This window comes from Heteronotia binoei, chromosome 19, assembly GCF_032191835.1.
Source record: "Heteronotia binoei isolate CCM8104 ecotype False Entrance Well chromosome 19, APGP_CSIRO_Hbin_v1, whole genome shotgun sequence".
Taxonomy (NCBI): Eukaryota; Metazoa; Chordata; class Lepidosauria; order Squamata; family Gekkonidae; genus Heteronotia; species Heteronotia binoei.
In genome coordinates, this window is record NC_083241.1 from 44535593 (window position 1) to 44557438 (window position 21846).

At 52.7% G+C, this 21846-nt stretch overlaps 1 protein-coding gene across 1 annotated transcript in view; it reads right to left on the reverse strand.

Annotated features, from left to right (window-relative positions):
- FAM81A (family with sequence similarity 81 member A) overlaps positions 1-21846 on the reverse strand; it is a 31709-nt gene that overhangs the window by 495 nt on the left and 9368 nt on the right. The window contains exons 2-8 of the mRNA XM_060260138.1: positions 20124-20195; positions 17149-17422; positions 15906-16024; positions 9250-9379; positions 5076-5182; positions 1925-2060; positions 583-778 (exon numbers count right to left, since the gene is read on the reverse strand). Coding sequence (XP_060116121.1) covers positions 583-778; positions 1925-2060; positions 5076-5182; positions 9250-9379; positions 15906-16024; positions 17149-17422; positions 20124-20170 — 1009 coding nt within the window. The 5' untranslated portion in view covers positions 20171-20195. The remainder of the gene's footprint in view (positions 1-582; positions 779-1924; positions 2061-5075; positions 5183-9249; positions 9380-15905; positions 16025-17148; positions 17423-20123; positions 20196-21846) is intronic.

Here is a 21846-nt window from a genome sequence, read left to right on the forward strand (position 1 = left end):
AAAATATCTGGGGACTTTGGGGGTGGAGCCAGGAGACCTTCCCATTCCCTTAAATAAATAAATAAATAAAAATACAGCAGTGCAGTCCCCCTGAATACAGTCTTAATTTCCTTGTCCTCCAGCAGCTGCACTTCCACTAAAAGAAAACAAAACAGCCAAAATAAACAGTTTGCAATCTCAGTGGGGCAATTTACTCACATGAGCTGCTGAATGTAACTATCTGCTGTATTTCAACCAACTTCTTCAGACTAACAGGAAACTGAGAGCAGAGCAGCCTAGAGGGTGGAGTTTTCCTCCAAACAAGCAGAGGGACTCTGCTGACTTCTCCTCCTTTCTCACATGCTTCACAGACCCATGTGGCTCTGCTACCTGCCCCACCCATTCAGCTTGCTCAGATTTAAAGGCACACACAGTCCGAAACACAGACAGTTTGCAGGCTTCTTTTAATTCCTGCACAGATTTAAGGGCACATGGTGGCTGTGGGGCGGGCCTTCCCCCAGGCTGCTGGGACCTTGGGACAAGCCTACTGCCAACACGCACAGCTCCCTGCCCTCCTCTAACTTGTTTCCTCTGTCTGCTCACCTGCATTCACTTCTGCCTTCACTTCTTTTACATCCTCATTGACGTCCGTCTGGAGTTTGCTCAGCTGCATGTTGAAGCGCTCCTCCATCTGTTTCACTGCCGGTTCTTCCGCAGCCATTTTCTGTACGTCCTCCATTTTATCCAGTTTCCCGTGGATCTCACTGAACCGCAGCTCCAGGGCTCTCTCGTCTTGTTCCTGCGAGCAGACAGGAAGAGACGGGCAAGTCAGACACTCTGGCCCAGGCTGAACGGCCATAACGCAAGCGCCACAAAAATCAAGACTTCTTTATTTAAAAATTTCTGAAAACACCTGGAATGTAACTGTCTCAATGTTTCTGACGTCTTTCGTTAAACTAACTGAAGTAAAAGATGGAGGAGACCCCAAGGTGCTGCTCTGTCTAGGCGAGGTGGGGTTTCGCCCTTTAGATACCCTGCTCCCCATGGCCCAGGCTGGGGCGGATCGTCTGCCGTTCCTTTGCATTGCTTCAGCAGAACACTTGAGGGTGCGCAGCTTCAGAAACAGGGTGGAAAACTCCACAAGCAATGGAAGAAACCCCACAACACGGCTGCCACACGAGGACAGTTTGGCTTGTTTTGAGGGCACTCATGTGGGATGACAGAACAGCAGCTCGGGTTGCCAGTTTGGGGTTGGGGCGTACCTGGAGATTTGGGGGTGGGGCCTGAGGGGGCAGGATTTGGAGAGGGGCAGGACTTCCACAGGGTATAACATCCCAGAGTAGGGTTACCAGCAGTAATCCCGCTAAACTGCTGGGTCTTGTGAGCAAAAATTCTGCTTTGTGAGCTACTGGCATTAAAGTTGCGAGCTGCTGCATAAAACAGTTTGCTCTGGGGACATTTTTCCTGAGCTAAGAGAAAAATGGATGAGCTGTGAGCTAGCTCAGCTTAGCGGGGACACTGGTTACCAGATGTCCTCTTTTTAGAGGACATGGCCTCTTTTTCGGAGTCCATCCTCTTCGGGGCTCTTTAAAAAAAACAACAATGAAAATGTACTATTTTTAGTTTGGGAGTTAACCTATTTTGCACTGCACTTCCCCAGGTGGAGGCAAACTCTAGCTTAACTAGGAGGGGTATCTAAAATGCAGCTGGTCCTAGCAATCAGTTGTTTAAAGCAGTCAGTTGGGAAACATGTCCTTTTTGATTTGCTTTTCGAAATCTGTTAAGCCTATCACAGAATCTGCCTTCCAAAATGGCCTCCTCCTCCACGTGAGCTGAGGCTAGTTGTGGGAATGGGAGATCTAAAGCCCCGGCAGCTGCACTTTGTGGGTCAGGCCCCCTTTCCGACCAGGAGACATCATTCTCTCCATGCCATGCAGAAACCCACACTCTTCTCTTTAACAGCCAAGGACAGCTGATCGATCTTCTCCCGGAACTCCTTCTGCAGCAGCTCCTGCTCTCGCTCCATCCAGCTCCGGTTGGAGGAGATCTGGTTACTGAGGTAATCGATGGTGTCCTGCAGTCTGGGAAGGAGAAAAGCCATTGGGCATGGGCGGAAAGGTTTCAACACAGCCTCTGTGTTTTCACATAGAGGTGAAATACATTTCAGACTAAGAATTCTCCTAATGTGATCTCAGTTTTCTTGCAAAAATGCAAATGCATATTGTTCTACTATAAGAGTTTTGCTGTTGTTTGATTGCTGGGGCAGCAGGCAACATCTGGACTATTTCTTGCAATCTGTTTTATATAGAACATCTGGACCACTAAGATTTGCTTTGCGGAGAACGCCTAGCTGGAATAGCAAGGCAGTATAACTTAAGATCATAGCACCTGTAAAGTTAATTTCTGTTTTAATTACTTTTATTGTTTTTATGTTTTTATTATATGTTTATACTCATGTATACGCAAGAGCATACGTGAGCCGCCCTGAGCCTGCCTCGGCGGGGAGGATGGGACACAAATCCAAATAAGTAAACATCCCCAGTTATAGATGTTGTTGATATAGCACAGGAATGGCCAAACTTGCTACATGTAAGAGCCACATAGAATAAATATGAGATGTCTGAGAGCCTGAAGACTTGAACATCAGATGTTTGAGAGCTGAAAGACAAGGAAGGAAGGAAGGAAGGAAGGAAGGAAGGAAGGAAGGAAGGAAGGAAGGAAGGAAGGGAGGGAGGGAGGGAGGGAGGGAGGGAGGGAGGGAGGGAGGGAGGGAGGGAGGGAGGAAGGAAGGAAGGAAGGAAGGAAGGAAGGAAGGAAGGAAGGAAGGAAGGAAGGAAGGAAGGAAGGAGGGAGGGAGGGAGGGGGGGGAGGGAAGGAAGGAAGGAAGGAAGGAAGGAGGGAGGGAGGGAGGGAGGGAGGGAGGGAGGGAAGGAAGGAAGGAAGGAAGGAAGGAAGGAAGGAAGGAAGGAAGGAAGGAAGGAAGGAAGGAAGGAAGGAAGGAAGGAAGGAAGGAAGGAAGGAAGGAAGGAAGGAAGGAAGGAAGGAAGGAAGGAAGGAAGGAAGGAAGGAAGGAAAATAGATTGGGGAGGGAGAGGTAGAAAGGAAGCAACTTTAAAGGCATTCTTGGCTTGGCTGGGAGAAGTGATTTAAAGAGACAAATGCCTTCTCCAAGCCAGCTGACAAGGCAGCGGGGGCTTCAAGAGTCACACAAGATGTGTGGAAGAGTCACATGTGGCTCCTGAGCCGCAGTTTGGCCACCCCTGATATAGCATATTCCTCGTCCTGGATGTCCCAGGCTAGATCAATCTCACCAGATCTCAAAAGCTAGTTAATCCGTGGATGGGAGACCCCCACGGATGTCTAAGGTCATGGTAAACCACCTACGCAGAGGGAGGCCATGGCAAACCACCTCTGTTCATCCCATCATGATGAGATCAAGTGAGCCTGACCTCATAACAGCTTGGAAGCTAAGTAGGTTCAGCCCTGGTTAGTACTTGGATGGCAGTCCAGCCCTGTTTAGTACTTGGATGTGAATGTGAGGGGAGGGACGGTGGCTCAGTGGTAGAGCATCTGCTTGGGAAGCAGAAAGTCCCAGGTTCAATCCCCGGCATCTCGAAAAAAGGGTCCAGGTGTGAAAATCCTCAGCTGGAGACCCTGGAGAGCTGCTGCCAGTCTGAGGAGACAATACTGACTTTGATGGACCGAGGGGGGTCTGATTCAGTAGAAGGCAGCTTCATATGTTCATATATGAGCATCGTGTTTCCCAGGGAGATGTGGCAGAGCTCTTCGCGTTCTCTCCAGCTGCAACTGAGTGGATTAAAAATGTAGATATTAATATCTAGGGGGCTGTCCAATCGGTCTGCATAACCGCTGTATCAACTTGCTTATGCATTTAATATTATTATATGCTTCCTGCGTGTAACTCTGCCGTACGATAAATGATAGTACTTGGATGGGAAACCCCCAAGGAATACCAGGGTCATGACGCAGAGGCAGGCAATGGCAACCCACCTCTGAATGCCTCGTGCTTTAAAACCCCCCGAGGGGGTCACCCTGAGTCTTGGCAGCAAAAGAAAATGCTTTGTTTTTAATGTATTTTTTTTACTTTAAAAAAAGGCCTGTTGCTGTAAGCCAAGGGTGTCAAACATGTGGCCCAGGGGCTGAATCAGGCCCCCCTCTCAGGCCCCCGAGCAACTGGCTGTCGCCTGCTTCCTCCTCCCTCTCTCTCGCTTCCTTCTGCATCACAGCTAGCTTCACCAGGTTTACAACTTACAGATACACACCTGAGCAGCATACTCAAGTTTGCTACAGCACAGACATGGTCTCCAGATTTTGATGCAATAATTGAGAGCAAGAGGTGTCAGCTATCAGAGACTGTTGAATAAACGACATATTGCAAGAATGCTAGTCTTTTAAGTGTGTTTTAAGTCTTTCTTTAAACCTTTGTGCTTGCCTCTGTCCTTTATAAAGTTTATATCTCTACTACCTGGCATGGCATTTTATGACACACACGGCCCAGCCCGGCAAGGTCTGACTGATCCGGCCCTTACAACAAATGAGTTTGACACCCCTGCAAAGCTGACTTGAGCCTCATTTTAAACAGAGAAGAGCAAGATATATATTTCCTTGATAAATTACGGTAATTCCTTAATAAGAAACTTTTTTTAAAAAAAATCCAGCCTGGCCACATCAGAGACTTTGCATTGTCAACCAGCTGCAGGGACCGAGCAGAAGGGACCACAGAGAGCCCCGGTGCTTTACTGAACTCCTGAAGCTGCTGTCTACTGAGTCAGGCCACCAAGATCAGTATTGCCTACTCTGGCTGGCAGCAGCAAATCTCTGGTCATCTCTTGCCTTGAAAACCCCACAGGCTGGCCTTAAGTCATCTGTGGCAGCAGAAACAGAAAGCATTTCACAAACCTAGGCAATTACGTGTTGCAGACAAAATAGTTCTGGGGTATGCATTTATTTTACCAATAGTCCGCCCTTCTTGCTGGGACTCCGGGATCATTACGGAATTAGAAAACGTCTGCAAAAGCATCCAGCCCTCTCAACGGGAGCAGAGTACTGGGTGATGGGAAAGAGGCGCTACTCACTTCGTGTCCAGAAGATGGAGCTGTTGGTTGCTCTCTTTGTACGTCAGCTTCAGCTTGGCTTCTTGCTGCATGATGGACTGCTCGATTCGGCTCAAGAGATGAGAAATCTGAAAGGGAATTCAGACAGCTGATGGCCCCTTCCCTGGGACCCCCCCTTCCTGCTTTCCAAGCCTCACTGGAAACTGGGGAAGAATAGAGTATCGTCTACAGCTGGGCTCTTCTGGGTCTGCCTGGATCCCGAGGACAAAGTCTGTCCTTCTTGTAGGCCCCTGGATGACAAACGGCCTACTCTGAGGGGCTGGTGTGAGAGCTCCCGCCCTGCTCCAAGGAAGAGCTCCTTGCAAGGAGTTTATCTGCATTCTTGGCCTGCTGATGGCAGAAGGAGGAAGCACGCACACACACACACACACACACCCTCAGCTAGAGAGGAAATCTGACCCTGCAACCAGGAATCACAAAAATCGGCTCCTGAACTCAGAGAACCAACCTAGAGTTGCCAGGTCTGACTCAAGAAATATTTGGGGGTGGAGTCAGGAGACTTTGGGGGTGGAGCCAGGAGCAAGGGTGTGACAAGCAAGGCTGAACTCCAAAGGGAGTTCTGGTAATCACATTTAAAGGGACGGCACACCTTTTCAATGCCTTCCTTCCATAGGAAATAATGAAGGATAGGGGCACCTTCTTTAGGGGCTCATAGAAATGGACCCTCTAGTCCAATCTTTTTGAAACTTGGCGAGTGTTTTTAGGAGAGGAACTGGACGCTATGCTGAAAACTTGGTGCCTCTATCTCAAAAATCATCCCCTCTGGAGCCCCAGATACCCACAGTTCAATTATCCATTATACCCTATGGAAAACCATCGCCACAGGGTATAATGGATTGCCCATTAAGCAGATTTATACCCTGCCCTTCTCTTTGAATCAGAGACTCAGAGCGGCTTACAATCTCCTATATCTTCTCCCCCCCACAACAGACAGCCTGTGAGGTGGGTGGGGCTGAGAAGCTCTCCCAGAAGCTGCCCTTTCAAGGACAACTCCTAAGAGAACTCGGAGCGGCTCACAATCTCCTTTACCTTCCTCCCCCACAACAGACACCCTGTGAGGTGGGTGGGGCTGAGAGAGCTCTCTCAGCAGCTGCCCTTTCAAGGACAACCCCTGCCAGAGCTATGACTGACCCAAGGCCATTCCAGCAGCTGCAAGTGGAGGAGTGGGGAATCAAACCCGCTTCTCCCAGATAAGAGTCCGCGCACTTAACCACTGCACCAAACTGGCTCTCATCAGACATTTCCCTCCCCCGCCCTGCTTTCCGATGACCCTGCAGCAAGGGAAGGGCCTCCAAACCAGGGGATCCGCTGCCCCCACCAGGGGAATGACAACCCTAAACCAACCACTGACCTCCTAATCATATCCATGGATGTGGTAGAACTCGCCAACCATCTGAGGCTGCTTTCTCATGAGAAAGACCACTGGTACACGAAAGGGGACCGGCAACCCTAGCGGAGGTGGCCCAGACAATTAATTCTGGTTAAACACACAACTACGTTCCTCTCAGACCTCCTCACATCCCTCCGTTGGAAGCGGAAGCGTGGCTTGAGTTTCCCCCGAATACGTTTAGGGTCAAGGAGAAGAGACGATAACAAAGCTCACCAGGCCTGGGTCTAAATCGGGCATTGTGCAGCATTCAGCAGATGCTGAAATAGGCTGCAGAGGAAATATTTCCATGTTTTCAGGATGGGAAAGATGACCTGCTGGGGCGATGACTCCCCTCCCCCCCCCAAACCCACAGCTGTCTAAATGCAGATGTTCCAAAAGTCACGGGATCCCTTTTCCGTGGTGAATCACTGGCACACCGTCTCGCTGAGTAATGCCGGAGGATGATGACTTAGCACATTTGGCTGCGTGATATTTTTTTTTCCTTCGCCGATGCATCTCCAGATTGTGAGTGGGCCTCAGCAGGGAAGGGGACAAGCGCCAGCCTCTTTCTACACTCAGCAGGGCCACGAAGACGGTAATGTTCCGAGAAAGTTCTCGGGAGGCCACTGGGGGCCTGCAGCAAGCCACGCTGAGCCCCCGCGAAGCTGGCCGAGCCACAGGGGCTGCGTGGTTCAGATTCTATCCACTTCTACGAAGCAGCCACAGCAGCGCTGCCACTGCTATGTACGATTCAGTTTGGTCTCCTCCAGGCTGGCTTGGGCTCCTCTCCCAGCCTGTCCTCTCCGGATCCAGCCCAAACAAATCTCTCCTGATCCCAGCCACTTTGTTCACCTTCTTCCCCCAGTTGAACAGCATAAGAAGGAGACAAGGAGAGGATTCAGGCAAAAAAGGCAGTGAGTTACTGGAAGCAGGTCAAGGAGATTTCTCAGACAAGGAGATGAGAACACACACGTTTGTTTGGACATAACCATGTCACAAGGAGAAGCAAACAGACCCAAGGCCACAGCTCCGGGCTTCTGCTAACATCTGCTTTGGTCCAGGTAAATTCCATGCAGAGTAGGGTTGCTTGTCAAGTCTGTGTTGGAAAATACCTGGAGATTTTGGGGGTGGATCCAGAAGAGGGCGGGGTTTAGGGAGGGGAGTGGCCTGAACACGGTACAATGTCGTACAGGCCACCCTTCCAAGCAGCCATTTTCTCCAAGGGAGCTAATCTCTGCCATCTGGAGGTCAGTTGTAAAAGTGGGAGATCTCCAGGCCCCACCTGGAGGTTTAGGCAGCCAACAGAGACTCGCAGAAAATTGGAACAGGGAACAAGGTATACACAGCCAGGCAGCCGGGCAACCGTAAGGAGGACTCCAGGTGGATGACACAGAGGGAGTCAATATAATCGCCAAGATGGGACTTTCAAAGAAGTGGCACGACAGATTTGGATTGTGGAACTAACCAGAAATCTAAAAAACAGAACTGAAGCAAAGCCTCAGTGTCAAACTTGCAGCCCAAGGGCCAAATCAGGCCCCTAGAGGGCTCCTATCGGGCCTATGAGCAACTCACTGCCATCTGGAGGTCAGTTGTAAAAGTGGAAGATCTCCAGGCCCCACCCGGAGGCTTAGGCAGCCAACAGACTCACAGAAAACCGGAGCAGGGAACAAGGTATACACCTCCGTCCGTGAAGGACGTCTTCACGAATTTGACATTGTTGTTAAGATCTTTGAAGCTCTGCTCTATTGTAAAATGCTTGATGGTTTTCCAAAGCTTGTAGAAGCTTGTTAGTGAAACGGGATGAAGTACAGCCCTGTTGCGTTTCTTGTGCCCTGCTGCACTGGATTGTTTCATCTTTAAAATTCGTGAAGACGTCCTGGAGCGTTGGACTCCCTAGGAGACCCTACCTTGGCAATGACTTGGACTGCTCTTCTCATCTTCTTGGCGTTAATTCGCCTCTAAAGGGACCTGAGTGTGAACGTGGTCTTTGTCCATTTCATGATTAATTTCACTTTATATGTTTGGCTGCTCTATTTATGAACATTTGTATCATTTGCTATATTTTTTTGAGGCTGGTTTTTTGCGGAGGTGTACACCTTGTTCCCTGCCCCACCTGGAGGCTGGCAACGGGTGGAGATGCCGTGCTTTCCCTACATCTTTCGCTGGCGTGGTTTTCCACCCAAAGGGAATCAGAGCTTGGCAAATATGTTTTAGGATGATCTCCTAGAGATCCTCTCCCCCTCCCCAGCAAAGAATTGCAGTTTGCACAGCTCCTTGGAAAGAGGAATGCCTTCCAAACCAGTTTACACCTATTTGTAGTGTAAACATGGCCTAAGAGAGACCGGGTTGTCTCCCGCCACTCTTGTCCTGGTGGTGAAAGCACCCTGGGCTGGGAGAAGCTTCCTTGGGCTGGAGAAAAGCCACCTGCATTTGCTGAGCAGAAAGGCCAGACGCATCCCAGCGTAGCCAAGCCATTCCATTTGGGGGCCCACCCACGCAGCCCCTCCGTTACAAGCGTTGTAATTTTCTACAGCACTTCAGAGGGATTGTGGGAAATGATGGAAGGTGCTCCCAAGAACGCAGTGCGACTAGAGAGCGAGGAACCCACTTTGACATCCCTGCTGGCAGGCACGCAGGTCTTCCCAGTGTCTGGAGCTGTTCAGGAACAATTTACAATGTTCCAGATTCCCCCCCAAAATCAAAAGGAGACCCGCCTGCCACAGCAGCTGAGCGTTTTGGGGGGGACCCGCCTTCTGCGTCTCTTACCTGGATTTCTGCTTCTTTGATTTTTGACTCCAAGATCAGTTTTGAGGCTTGCTGGTCTTTGCTGAGGTTCTGGAGCCGCTCATAGGTCACCTTGTGCTCCGCAGATAGCCTGGCTAAGCCGGCATCACACCTGGTACAGAAATCACAGGTAGGGATTGCTGTTAGGATCTGGGGGACAGCCCCTTTCTCCACCGCAGCGCGTCACAGAAATCTGGCTTTCAGTCCACCCTCCTGTCTGATATCCAAAACACCCGCACCACTGAATTGCATATAAAAATTTGGCAGGCCGTGTGTACCCGCTTAGGAGATGGTGGGACAAAATCAGAGCACATGCAAGTCATGAAACACGCACCTGGACCTGTGTGGATGCTGATAATGGGAGAGAGGAGATTCAGGTGATGGAGTGTGTGTGTGTGTGTGGATTCAGTGACGTGAAAGTGTGCTTATGCCTGCAGCTACGTTCAGGATACTGGCGTGGGACCTCTACTCACAAACAGAAGAGCCATAGCATAGAATTCTGCAGTGTTTATGCGGAGGTGGGGGCTTGCCTGTTCTAGGCTGGAAAATTCCTGGAAATTTTAGGGGTGGAGCCTGGGGAACGGTGGGGGTTGGGGAAGGACCACAGTGGGGTCTAATTGCCAGAGTCTGCCTTCCAAAGCAGCCATTTCTTCCAGTGGAACAGATGTCGGTAGTCTGGAGGCCGCCTGTAATTGCAGGAGATCTCCCAGCCATACCTGGAGGTTGGCCACTGTCCCCCAGTCTTAGCACTGAGCTGGAACTTCTAGCAGCCCCCAGTTTATTGGTGAGGTCTTGCTTGAGGCCTCAATAGCAACAAAGAAAGAGGCTCTGGAGGGAAAGATGAAGAGGCAGGCTGGCAGGCAGACCAAGATGGCAGGGAGGAAGAGATGGGCAGGAAGGTGGCCCCAAAAGATGTATGCAGGAGGCCACCTCAGCAGTGGGGAAGGCTCGCATGCCTCGGAACTGTATTTCTTCCTTTGCATTACAGCCCACCTCCTAGGGATGCCAGCAGCCTCCAGGTGGGACCTGCAGATTCCCCAGAATTACAGCTCATCTCAAAACTACAGAGATCAGTTCCCCGGCAGAAAATGAATGTTTTGGAGGGTGGGCTGTACGGCACTGGACCCCACCGAGATGCCTGCCCTGCCTGGACTCCATCCCCAAATCTGGCCTCCCTCTCTCCTCTTCTCTGCCAGAGACCAGCCAGGCAGCCAGGCAACCTTAAGGAGGACTCCAGGTGGATGACACAGAGGGAGTCAATATAATCGCCAAGATGGGACTTTCAAAGAAGTGGCACGACAGATTTGGATTGTGGAACTAACCAGAAATCTAAAAAACAGAACTGAAGCAAAGCCTCAGTGTCAAACTTGCAGCCCAAGAGCCAAATCAGGCCCCTGGAGGGCTCCTATCGGGCCTATGAGCAACTCACTGTCATCTGCTTCCTTCTCCCTCTCTCTTGCTTCCTTCTGCATCACAACTTGCTTTGCCAGGCTTGCTCAATCGCACAGGAGCTACAGAGCAAAACCTGTATTCTCTCCACTGGCTGACTGTCGCGCTCTGGGTACCTCCCCCGGTCTCCCGGCACCGCCGTCGCCCCTCCCGGGCACTCTGGGGCGTTCCCCGGAGGTCTCAGAAACAGGGGTGGGAGCCAGGTTACTTCACCGCAGGCCCCCGTTCCCCTTCTGGCTGTGCTGCGGCTCCTGTCGCTCTCTCTCGGGAGGCAGCCTCCATAAGCACTGGCCAGCTTCCTCCCCGACCTCCTCCTTCCCTCCCTTTATCCCCCCGTCTCAGTCCTCCCCCCTCCTGGGTTCTGCCCCTCTCTGGCTCCTCCCCCCCTTCAAAGCCCCAGACGCCCGGGAGAGGCGGGCCGGGGCTGGGCTGCCTGGGCGTGCCTCGGGCGTCTCGGACTTCTGCAGCATGCTGGGGTGTGGCGTCTCTCGCGACCACGGGTCAGGCGGCTCTCCTCCTCTCTGCCCAGCGCTGGGCTCAGCTTCTCCCTCCTGCTCCCCGACGTCTCGCTCTGGCCAGGCTCCTCGGACCTGGAGATGGGCGCGGTGGCTGAGAGGCGCCGTTCAGGCGGCTGTTGGCACTCCGTCAGCCCAGGTGAGGGGTGGGGCCGCCGCGGGGGCTTGGGAAGGCGTGGGAGGCTCTCGGGGCGGCGGCGGGGGCCGGGAGTGGCTGGCAGGCGCCGGGGGGTCTCCCTTGTGTAGTCCTCGCCCGGGCTGGGTGGGACACAGACCAGCACATGAAGCATCATATGTACAAAAGGTCACAACGCCCAGCCATTTCATGGTTTCCCCTGGGTCTTAGGCTCAAAGCATTGGCCATGAGGTTTGTGTAATCAAAAGGACATTTGCAACTCACAGATACATATCTGAACAAGACCTGAGCAGCATACTCAAGATTGCTACAGCACAGCCATTGTCTCCAGATTTTGATGCAAAAATTCAGAGCAAGAAGTATCAATTTTCAGAAACTGTTAAATAAACAAAATATTGCAAGCCTGCTAATTTTTAAAATTTATTTTACTTTACTTAAAAAAAATCTTTGTGTTTGTCTGCGTTCTTTATAAAGTTTATATCTCTGCTCCCTGGCATTACATTTCCTGGCACACACGGCCCAGCTTGACAAGGTCTCATTTATGTCAGATCCAGCCCTCATAACAAATGAGTTCGACACCCCTGGCCTAGATGTTTACGTGACTCATAAATGGGGCAAGATTACACAGGAGGATCCCACTTCCAGGAAACTATGATAAGTATCGTTTTAAGGGGGTGTCAGGAGGAGAGATCCCGGGAGGGGGGAGAGAGAGAGAGACTTCACCTCCACCCCCTTCAAGAGCTCCCTACTTCTTCCGTCTTGCTAGCTGAAGCCCCTCCACCCACCCCTGCGCTCTGTCCCCGAGCAGGGGCCTGCAGCCTCACCCTCTCCAGCTTCGGAGTGCTCCTTCAAGAACGCTCTCTGGAGATGAGCTCTTGCTGGATCTCCCATTGCACAGTCATGAACAGGCGTGTGTGCACGCACACACACACACACACAGACAGAAATTCATTCATGCAGCACTCAAAAACAGAGACTGGGCTCTTACATAAAAGCAAGTGTTTCTTCCCCTCCCCTGCAGAGATTTCCAATAAATGGCTGAGCCCACACATAAATCTGTGCTCAAGGCATGCGGGAAGGGGAAGATTTCAGCAAAGGGAAATAGAACTCTCCTACCCAAAAGGATGTTCAGAAAGCCTAATATTTCCTCTCTCTCTCTCTCTCTTTTTCTTTTTGGCCCGGACTCCCTTGAAACGAGGTCAGTTTTACAAGGCCTTTTTGGTCACCCATCAGGAACTCATTTACATATTAGGCCACACACCCCAACATCACCATTGTTTCACACAGGGCCTTTTTTGGTAGAAGAAGTCCGGTAGGAACTCATTTGCATGTCAGGCCACACGCCTTGACACCAAGCCAGCTGGGACTGCGTTCCTGCTCAGAAAAAGCCCTGGTTTTAGGTTACCACAACATTATTATTATTCAAGAGGACGTTTGAATAGAACTAGCTTTCCCAGAGAAAAATGAGGACTGCTTGTTAGCGTTTAAAAACAATTACCAAATTTTCTCATGACTATATTAGCCCACGCTATATTAGTCCATCAGGGGAAGTTATTTGGGATGTTATTTCAGTAGGGTGGCTGTTACACTGTTGCCACCGGTGGCCATCTGTGGCCCCTGGAGGGGCTTGGAGGGTCAGGGCTGGCACGTGGGAGTAGGCGGGGTAGGTGACTGCCTAGAGTGCCACCCTGTTTTGGGGGTGCCGTGAAGCACCGCCTTACTCCCCCCTGCCCCTGCAGAGCACTCCTCTGAGCCTGCCTTGAAGCCTCCAAACACCCGCGTACTGTCCGTAGGCAAAAGCAGTCTTGTGTACCACCAGTCACTCTCCTGCCTGCCCTGTGTGATGTCTCTTTTAGTGATGTCATCGCATTGTGCGCACACTTTTGTGCACAGGATCATTTCCCAATGGAGCTTGTGGGGGGGCAGTGGAGGGGTCTGCCTGGAGCAGCAGAAGCTCTAGCTCCGGCGCTGTGGAGGGCACAGGTGCCACCTCCAGGTTGGGAAACTCCTGGAGATTTGGGGGTGGAGCCTGGGGAGGACAGGGACCTCAGTGGGGTACCAGGCCTCCGAGTCATCCTTCATTCCCTGGCGGCTGGCGTCTCTAGAAGACAGGGGATGCAGGCTCTGGAAGCTGATGCTGCAATCAGCAGTTGTGGGTGTCTCGTTCCAGCACTCACTGCAGCCAACCCTGCTTCGTTCCCAAGCAGAACCCGCACTCAGAGCATCTGTGTTCAGATCCCACCTGTTGCGCCCATAAAAGGGAGCAGAAATATTGCATTTTGCCCGAAGATGTTTGAAGCTGGGGTGAGGTTGCCAAATTTCTGTCTTCCTCTTAGAAGAAAGCCTGATTTGATTGGCAGCCCTCGCAACGATCTGCTTTTGCATGAAGAAGAAAAAGCGAGGGGACGAACGGGCCCTGGATGCCAACTGGCTGGGCTTTGCTATTGTTATGTGAAGCCGGCCACGTTTCAAAGAGACCGTTTATCACAGCAGTGCTGTGTGCTTGGCCGCCTGCCAGCTCCCAGGGAGTTTTTCCCCCCACTCACTGAAAAGCCGCCTTTGTGGCTGACAGTTCAGAGCCATCCCCGCATTGTCGAGGGAAAGCGCCGTTACCACAGCTCTGTGTGTGTGTGTGCCAAAGCAACACGCCCCACACTCTGCAGTTGGAGGGCATAGCCAAAAGAAAAACACATTTGACGCAAAAAGAGCCCCACGGGCTCTGGAACACTGTGACATTCCAGAACACGCCGTACCAAGAGAGGGTCACAGCGCTCTGCCAGAGCAGGTGGGCAGGAAGGCGTCTCTCTCCGGTCCCTTCTCTCCCAAGCTGGATCTTCCCTCTGCTCAGTGGGCACCCTCAAGAACAGAAGCTGCAGGCCTGAAGACTGCGCCAGCCAGCAGGGACACCCATGGCCTTCTGTTGCTGACTGTGTGCCATGTCCAGTTTGTCTCCCGTGTGCTGGGCACGTTGCTTGGCTCGGGGCCCTGGCAAATGCATCCTCAGCCTTGTTCTTTCCCTGGTTCTCTTCACCCCACCCCAGCCCTTTCAGGAAAGCACAGCTGAGGTTTTTCTTTTCCTCCAGTAGCGTCAATCACATCGGGACCCCTGCAGACGCACTCTTCGAGAGGCGTCTCCAGACAAGCAGGCCTTCCAGTTTTGCTCCCGTCAGCCACAGAAACAACATGGGACTTTGCAGTCAATGACTCCCTCCCCCCCCCCCCATTGGGCCTTCCATACAATATGGGACACCTGGCGGGCCCTAAATATACGCCTGTGAATTCAGGGAAAAATCCAATCCCAGGAAGCCTGAGCGTCATATGCAAAGGCCATGAGTAATCTAATTGAATCTAATTGCTGGGTAAGCCAGACTGCAGTCTTGAAAAACAGCCCAGATTCTACAGACGGCAGAGATCTGGTTGTGGAGCAAGACAGAGCCTGGCACTTGGGGAGGTGGGCTTGGGCATAGGCTTGAAAGGCCCACCCCCCCCAGCCAATGGCAGGGGATGCGGGGGCAGGGTTGCCAGGTCGGGAGATTTGGGGGTGGAGCCTGGGGAGGACAGGGACCTCAGTGGGCTACGAGGCCACAGAGTCCTTCTCCACCCTCCCAAGCAGCCATTTCCACCAGAGGAAACTGATCTCTGTAGTCTGGAGTTGAGCTGGAATTCCGAGGGATCTCCAGGTCCCACCTGGACGCTGGCACCCGTGGTGTTTTGAGTGGTGTTTTGAGGATTTTGTTGTTTTGAAGAATTTCATATCCAGGGGAGCTGGGGTCATGCTGCAAGAAAGCCCAGCTCTGTCTCTCCTGTTCTTTTTTTGTGACTCACAAAAGAAATCTTTAAGCACTGGTACAATTACACCTACAATTTCTCAACCAGTAAACCACCTACAGGCAAAGCAAACAACTTCTCAAGAGCATCTTTGTTTTTACAGAGACCCAACAGATCTATGCAAGGAAGCTGTTCCGTCGACTGCATGTTATGTTTTTGCTTTATGTGTGTGTGTATGTGTGTGCATGTGTGTGTGCGCGCGCAAGGGGAGGAAGAACAAAGGAACAGCAAATTGCAGCTTCCAACCATTCCGTTTTGATGCGTGATCATGAAGTGGGGGTCTGGGGCCTGCAACGGGGTCGTGTCCTGACCACAAATCTCAGCACTGCTTCCCTTTTCTCTTCCCAGCTTTCCAAGGGCAAAAAGGGAGCTACTGTAAGCAGTCAGATGACCACTGGGGAGATAGGGGTGCCAACCTTCGGGTGAAACCTGGGTTCTTCCAGAATTACAACTGATCTCCAAGCTACAGAGATCAACTCCCCTGGAGAAAATGGCTACCTTGGAGGGGGGGGCTCAAAATGGCATTAAACTCCTCTAAGGTCTGTCTCCTCCCCCAACCCTCACCTCCCCAGGGTTCTCGCTCCCAAATCTCCAGGACTTTCCTAACCTGGAGTTGGCAACCCTAGGGACACACATGGATTAATGCCCCCTTTTGGCTCTCTCGTTCGGATGAGCTTGCAGCAGCCACTCTCTCTCCCCCAAGGGCCTACCTGGCAACCCGCCCTCTGAGGTCTCCCAGGCCGGACAACTGACGCATCTCCAAGCTCTTCAGGGTCGAATTTGTGCCGTAGCTAAGGTTATCCCGGACTCGAATCTGTTCCTGCAGAACCTACAAGTAATAAAAACATGGATCAAGGCAAGATCTTGGATGGGAATCCGTGTCAGTCCTTGGACGGGAGACCGCCAAGGAAGTCCAGGGTTGCTCCGCAAAGGCAGGCAACGACACACTGCCTCTGTTTGTGTTTTGCCTTGAAAACCCTGCAGGGGTGTCAAACTCATGAGGGCCGAACCTGACACAAATGAGACCTTGTTGAGCTGAGCCATACCGGGTCAGGCTGTGTCATGTTGGACTGGGCCGTGTGTACCTATTTAAGATTAGGTAGCAGAGATATAAACTTTATAAAGGACACAGACAAACACAGTTAAAGCATTTTTTAAAAAAAGCTTTACAACATGCTTAAAACATTGCACTCATTGGTCTTAAAGGTGCTTTCTTTATAGTTCTCCCGTGGGATCCAGGGAATTGGGCAAAGGAAGCTCTGGCTCCCCACCCCCCCACCCCACGGGATGAGGAGGGGGAGGACCCTCAGCCAATAGAAGTAAGAGAGGCTTCACTCAGTAGCTCTGCTGTGCGATTGAGAGAGCCTGGCAAAGCCAGCTATCCCTCCTCCCCTTCCTCCCCAAGGGAGGAGCCTCAGCCAATGGAGAAAATAGAGGTTTTGCTCTGTAGCTCCTGTGCAATTGAGCAAGCCTGGCAAAGCAAGCTGTGATGCAGAAGGAAGCAAGAGAGAGGGAGAAGGAAGAAGACAACAGCCAGTTGCTTGAGGGCCTGAGAGGAGCCCTCTGGGGGCCTGATTTGGCCCCCAGGTCGTATGTTTGACACCCCTTCCCTACAGGGTCACTGTTAGTCGACTGTGACTTGAGGGCCCTTATCCACCCCCAAAAGACAGGGACTGGGAAGAAAGGCAGACAGAGGCAGGAACTCTGCAATATGGGTTGTGTCCTAATTTTGCTTTTCAAAAAGGAGGAACATGCAGCTTAGTGTGCCTCAGTGCAGACGGACGTTACTCCGGCGCAATTAACACCTCAGGTGTACGTGCGATCTTCTACAAGCGGTGCCAGCCAGTTCTCCAACAGCCCCGCCCATGTTCTGCCCTGCCAACTCCCAGCATTTCCTCCTTGTCCCAGAAAGAGAAGCACAGATGCCCCCAACTCAGCCCCCCCCCCACTGACCTCGATGTCCCGGTTGAGCTGCCGGACGATGGCGGTGATGTTGCGGATGTGCTCTTCGAGGAGCTGGCGGGCCAGGCGGTCGCCTCCCCCCTTGTTCTGCATCCTGTGGAGGGTGGAGACGATGTCCTCCTTGATGCGGAAGGCGTGCTCCACCAGGGCGGCCGTCGTCTTCTCATGGCTGAGGATGCGGTCTTCGAGCTGGTCCACCAGCCGGGCTGACCCCAGCGGGACAGCGGTCAGAGCCTGGCTGTGCAGCGGGATGTTCCGGATGCGCCTGGAGAAAGGGAGAGACGGAGGGGCTGGCTGAAGGCCTCCCACAGCCCCCTGATCCCACAAGGCATGCTTCTGGAGGGGGCACTGGGAGAGAGAAGCAGCTGAAGGTGGACAGGAAGAAGGAGGAGCTTTGCTTTTCCAACATCTCCTCTCCCCTGGCACCTGCCTGGGCCTGGCTCAGCAGTAGCTGCTGCCTGCCTGGGCCTGGCCCAGCAATAGCTGCCTGCCTGGGCCTGGGCTTGAATCATAGAATTGGAAGAGACCTCCAGGGTCATCTAATCCAACCCCCTGCACAAGGCAGGAAATTCACAAATACTTCCCCCACACACACATAGTGGCCCTTGCTCCAAAGATGGCAACCCCCTTCCCCAAGCCCTCCAGGGTCTCTGGTCAAACCGGCCATCAGACAATTGCTTCCTGATCCCAAAGTGGTGATCAGCATTTCCGTAGGTGTGTAAGAAAGGGCCACAAGAACTAAGCCCTGATGCAGCCCTTCCTGCCCCCCTTCCCATGAACTGCCTAAGTTCACTGGATCAGCATTGCTGTCAGATGGCCGTCTAGCCTCTGCTGGAAAACCTCCAAGGAAGGAGACCCACTAAAATCCTTAGATCTTTTCAACTGGGGCACTGGAATGACCTTGGAACTAGATGAGTCAAGCAGGCCAGCATTAAGGTTTCCAGCTCTGGGTTGGAAAATACCTGGAGATTTTGGGGGTGGGGTCTGGAGAGGGCGGGGCCTGGGGAGGGGCCTCAGCAGGGTAGAGTGTTGGAGGGTCCACCCTCCGAAGCAGCCATGTTCTCCAGGGGAATGAGTGCTCATCATCCAGAGATCAACTCTAACTCCAGGAGATCTCCAGGCCCCACCCAAAGGGTGGTAACCCTACGGCCAGCGTGGATCTGTGCAGTGAGAGTGGCCGAGTTGGTGCTCCTGCTGCTGCCTCCCACGGAGGGCGGCCACAGGAGAGCTCCTGCCCCTCACTGGGGTTTGGCTGGGTTTGCTTCTGCCCACCCGTGGCTTCCTCAGGGGACCTTCCCCAGGGAGGTGAAGGGGGGCAGCAGCCGGCCGGATCTTGTGCCAGCACAGGCTGCCAACCTCCGTCTCTCCTGCCTGACAACTGATCTCCAAGTGACAGAGGCCAGTTTGCTGGGGGAAGACGGCCGCTCTGGGAGGGAGACTCTGTGGCCTTCCTTCTCCTCCCCAAACCCCACCCTCAAAATCCCTAGATGTTTCCCAAACTGGAGCCGGCACCCCTGCAGGCCTCCCTGCCCATTCCTTTGCCTCCTCGGGTTTCCAGGTCCTCACTGGCCACTGGCAGGAGATTGGGGGGTGGGGGGGGAAGGGAAGGGTTGCCAGATCCATGCTGGGAAACTCCTGAAGGTTTGGGGGTGAAGCCTGGGGAAGGAGGGATCTCCGGGGGAGTCCTGTGCCACAGAGAGCCTGCACAGCAAAGTATCCGTTTTCTATGGGAGTGCGGAATTCTGTAGTCTGGTGACGAGTGGTAATTGTAGCTGTAATCGTAGAAGAGTTGTAATTCCAGGGGCTCCACGGGCCCCAACTGGAGGCTGGCACCCCTGCCGTCTCCTCCTCCCTCCCTGCTCCCCTCTCAGCCTGCAAGGCTGTTGTGAGGATTTAGTGGAGGAGAGGGAAATGATGAAAGCTGCTTTGAGTCCCCCTCGAGGAGACAGACAGGGGATCAGGGCCGGCCCCCCGTGTGACTCAGTGATGTCATCAGTGCAGGGGGGGTGCCAGAAGTCAACCTTGCCCTGTGGGGTATAAATTACCCTAATCAACCAACCATCCTATGGCCTTGTGTGTCGAATAGCCAGGAGATCCTAAGATGGTCTGGCAGCCAGAAGTTCTTTTTAGAGCTATGCACCACCAGATGGCAAGCTACACTTGTTTTTTCAGGCAAGAGACGTTTCAGAGTTGGTTGGCCATTGCCTGCCTCTGCATCCCAGCCCTGGTATTCCTTGGAGGTTGCCCTTCTGAATACTAGCCAGGGCCAACCCTGTTTCGCTTCTGAGATCTGATGAGATCGGGCTAGCCTGAGTTATCCAGGCCAGGGCATCAATGGCACAAATGAAATAAATCAGAAATGAAATAAAACTGCAACAGGCACTGGCTGGCCACTCCTATGTAGAAGAAGAAGAAGAAGATATTGGATTTATATCCCGCCCTCCACTCCGAAGAGTCTCAGAGCGGCTCACAATCTCCTTTACCTTCCTCCCCCACAACAGACACCCTGTGAGGTAGATGAAGATATTGGATTTATCAGAGCGGCTCACAATCTCCCTTTCCTTCCTCCCCCACAACAGACACCCTGTGAGGTGGGTGGGGCTAAGAGAGCTCTCACAGCAGCTGCCCTTTCAAGGACAACCTCTGCCAGGGCTATGGCTGACCCAAGGCCATGCTAACAGGCGCAAGTGGAGGAGTGGGGAATCAAACCCGGTTCTCCCAGATAAGAGTCCACACACTTAACCACTACACCAAACTGGCTCTCAGAGTCGCGCAGGCCTGGAATTGACATCTGAAAAGAAACCAGAGAGCAGCAGTTCTCTCAGGGAAGCAACCTCCACCCATAAGGCAGTGCTCTGTGCTATTGCGGAATGGAGCCAGGCACCCAGAACTGAGGCTGTTTTGCCAGCGCCTCCCCCACCTTCCCCACCCCCTCAGCCGCCGTTTCCTCGGATGCCAGAAGGTACCTTTCCGTGGGTCCGAGTGTTGGGAAGACCGGGCTCCGCTGGGCCATTTTTTTCCTGTCCAGGCATTTATGTCTGTGGGGAAGCAACAAGGCATCGTGCTCTTTAAAAGCCTCGCAGGACGCAGCTGTCGACGTCTGGCATGTCTGAAACTGCCTCGCGCATCCCGAGCGATGACACGGTGCGGACACGGGAAGCAGCCACGCTTTCAGAGATTCCGCAGACGAGGGGATGAGGCGCGTTTCCCAGAGGGGAAGGCGGAGCTTGCGAAACCGACAGGGTCACCCGCAAACTGGGGCTTGGTGAAGCAGAAGCCGGGGCCAAAGCCATCCCCCACTGTACCTGCGCTGTTGGAGCCACGTGAGAACACATTGCCACCCTAGTCATAGGGCTGCCAGCCTCCAGGGGGCACCTGGAGATCTCCTGCTGTTACGGTTGATCCCTTGACGACCAAAACCAGTTCCCCTGGAGAAAAGGGCTGCTTTGGAGGGCGGAGCGTATAGTATTTATCCCCTGCTGAGGCTCCTCCCCAGGCCCCACCCCCAAAGTCTCCAGGGATTTCCCAACCCGGAGCTGGCCAGTTGGCAACCCTAGCAGCCAGTCCTTAGTCCACGCTGTTTGCTGCGACCAGGCGTGTTTCTCTGGGGCCTCTGGCCAAGAAAGACCTTTCCCAGGCCTTGTTGCTACCTACCGAGTATTCCTTCAAATTTATGGCTGGACACTCTCCAGCTTTTACAATTGCAGTTGCAGCTGGAGCCTCAGAGATCAACTGAGCCCGGCATGGAGACGTTTTGAATCTGACAAAGGGCAGGGGTCATTTTGTAGAAAAATAGGTGGCGGAGCTCATTAGCATATGCTGCCCCCCCCAGCCAAAAGCAACCCGATGCAAGAAAGGAGAGCCAAGGGTAAGCGAGGCCTGCTTGGGCTGGCTAGAGATCCAGCCACCCCAAGCAGGCCTCGTTCGCCTGGGGCTCTCCTGGGCTGCCCCCCCCCAGTCAAAAGCTGCCACCCAAAATCCCATAAGTGGAGAAAGGGTGGCGTGGGCTTCTCCAGGGGTTAAGGAAGGCTGCTGGGGGTGTGGCAAAGCCCCTGGTGGCTGGCTGCCCGCTCTCCTAATCCAGGGATTGTTATGCAGCTGCACCTTTTATTCAATGGACAAGGTAGGGAGGGAGGAAGAGGGGGAACCCTCAGAAATGTTCAGGAGCTGTGCTCCTGTGAGCTCCTGCTGAATCTGAGGCCTGACAAAGGGTAACACCTAATAGAAAACTGTGGATCTCTGAGGTTCCAACTACAACTATCTGCACAGCAACTGCAAAAGCTGGAGAGTGTCCTAAGCACAAATTTGAAGGAAATCCTGGGTATTCAATCATTGAACTCAAGGCTTTACCTGGTGTACTGCAGCCTGAAGAAGGCGAATGAAATGGAGAGTTACCTAGGCAATCCACTGCTGCTGCTTCAGCCGTTGCTGTAACAGCAGCCCTCTACTGTAATGTTGCCGATTGTTTTAAAAATCTGGCCTCTAGAGGTTTTTGTTTTGTTAATAATACTGATATTATTATCAAAGATTTCAGGTTTTCACGGCTGGCATCATCATTAGGGTTTGTAGAATCTTTCAGGCTCAAGTGCCGTGTTCTACTGGAGAAAGTTTTTCTTCCAGATGTTTCGTTCTCAGCTGCGGAGAACATCCTCAGTGGCGTTGCAGCCGAAGCAGGCGCTCTGACCTTCT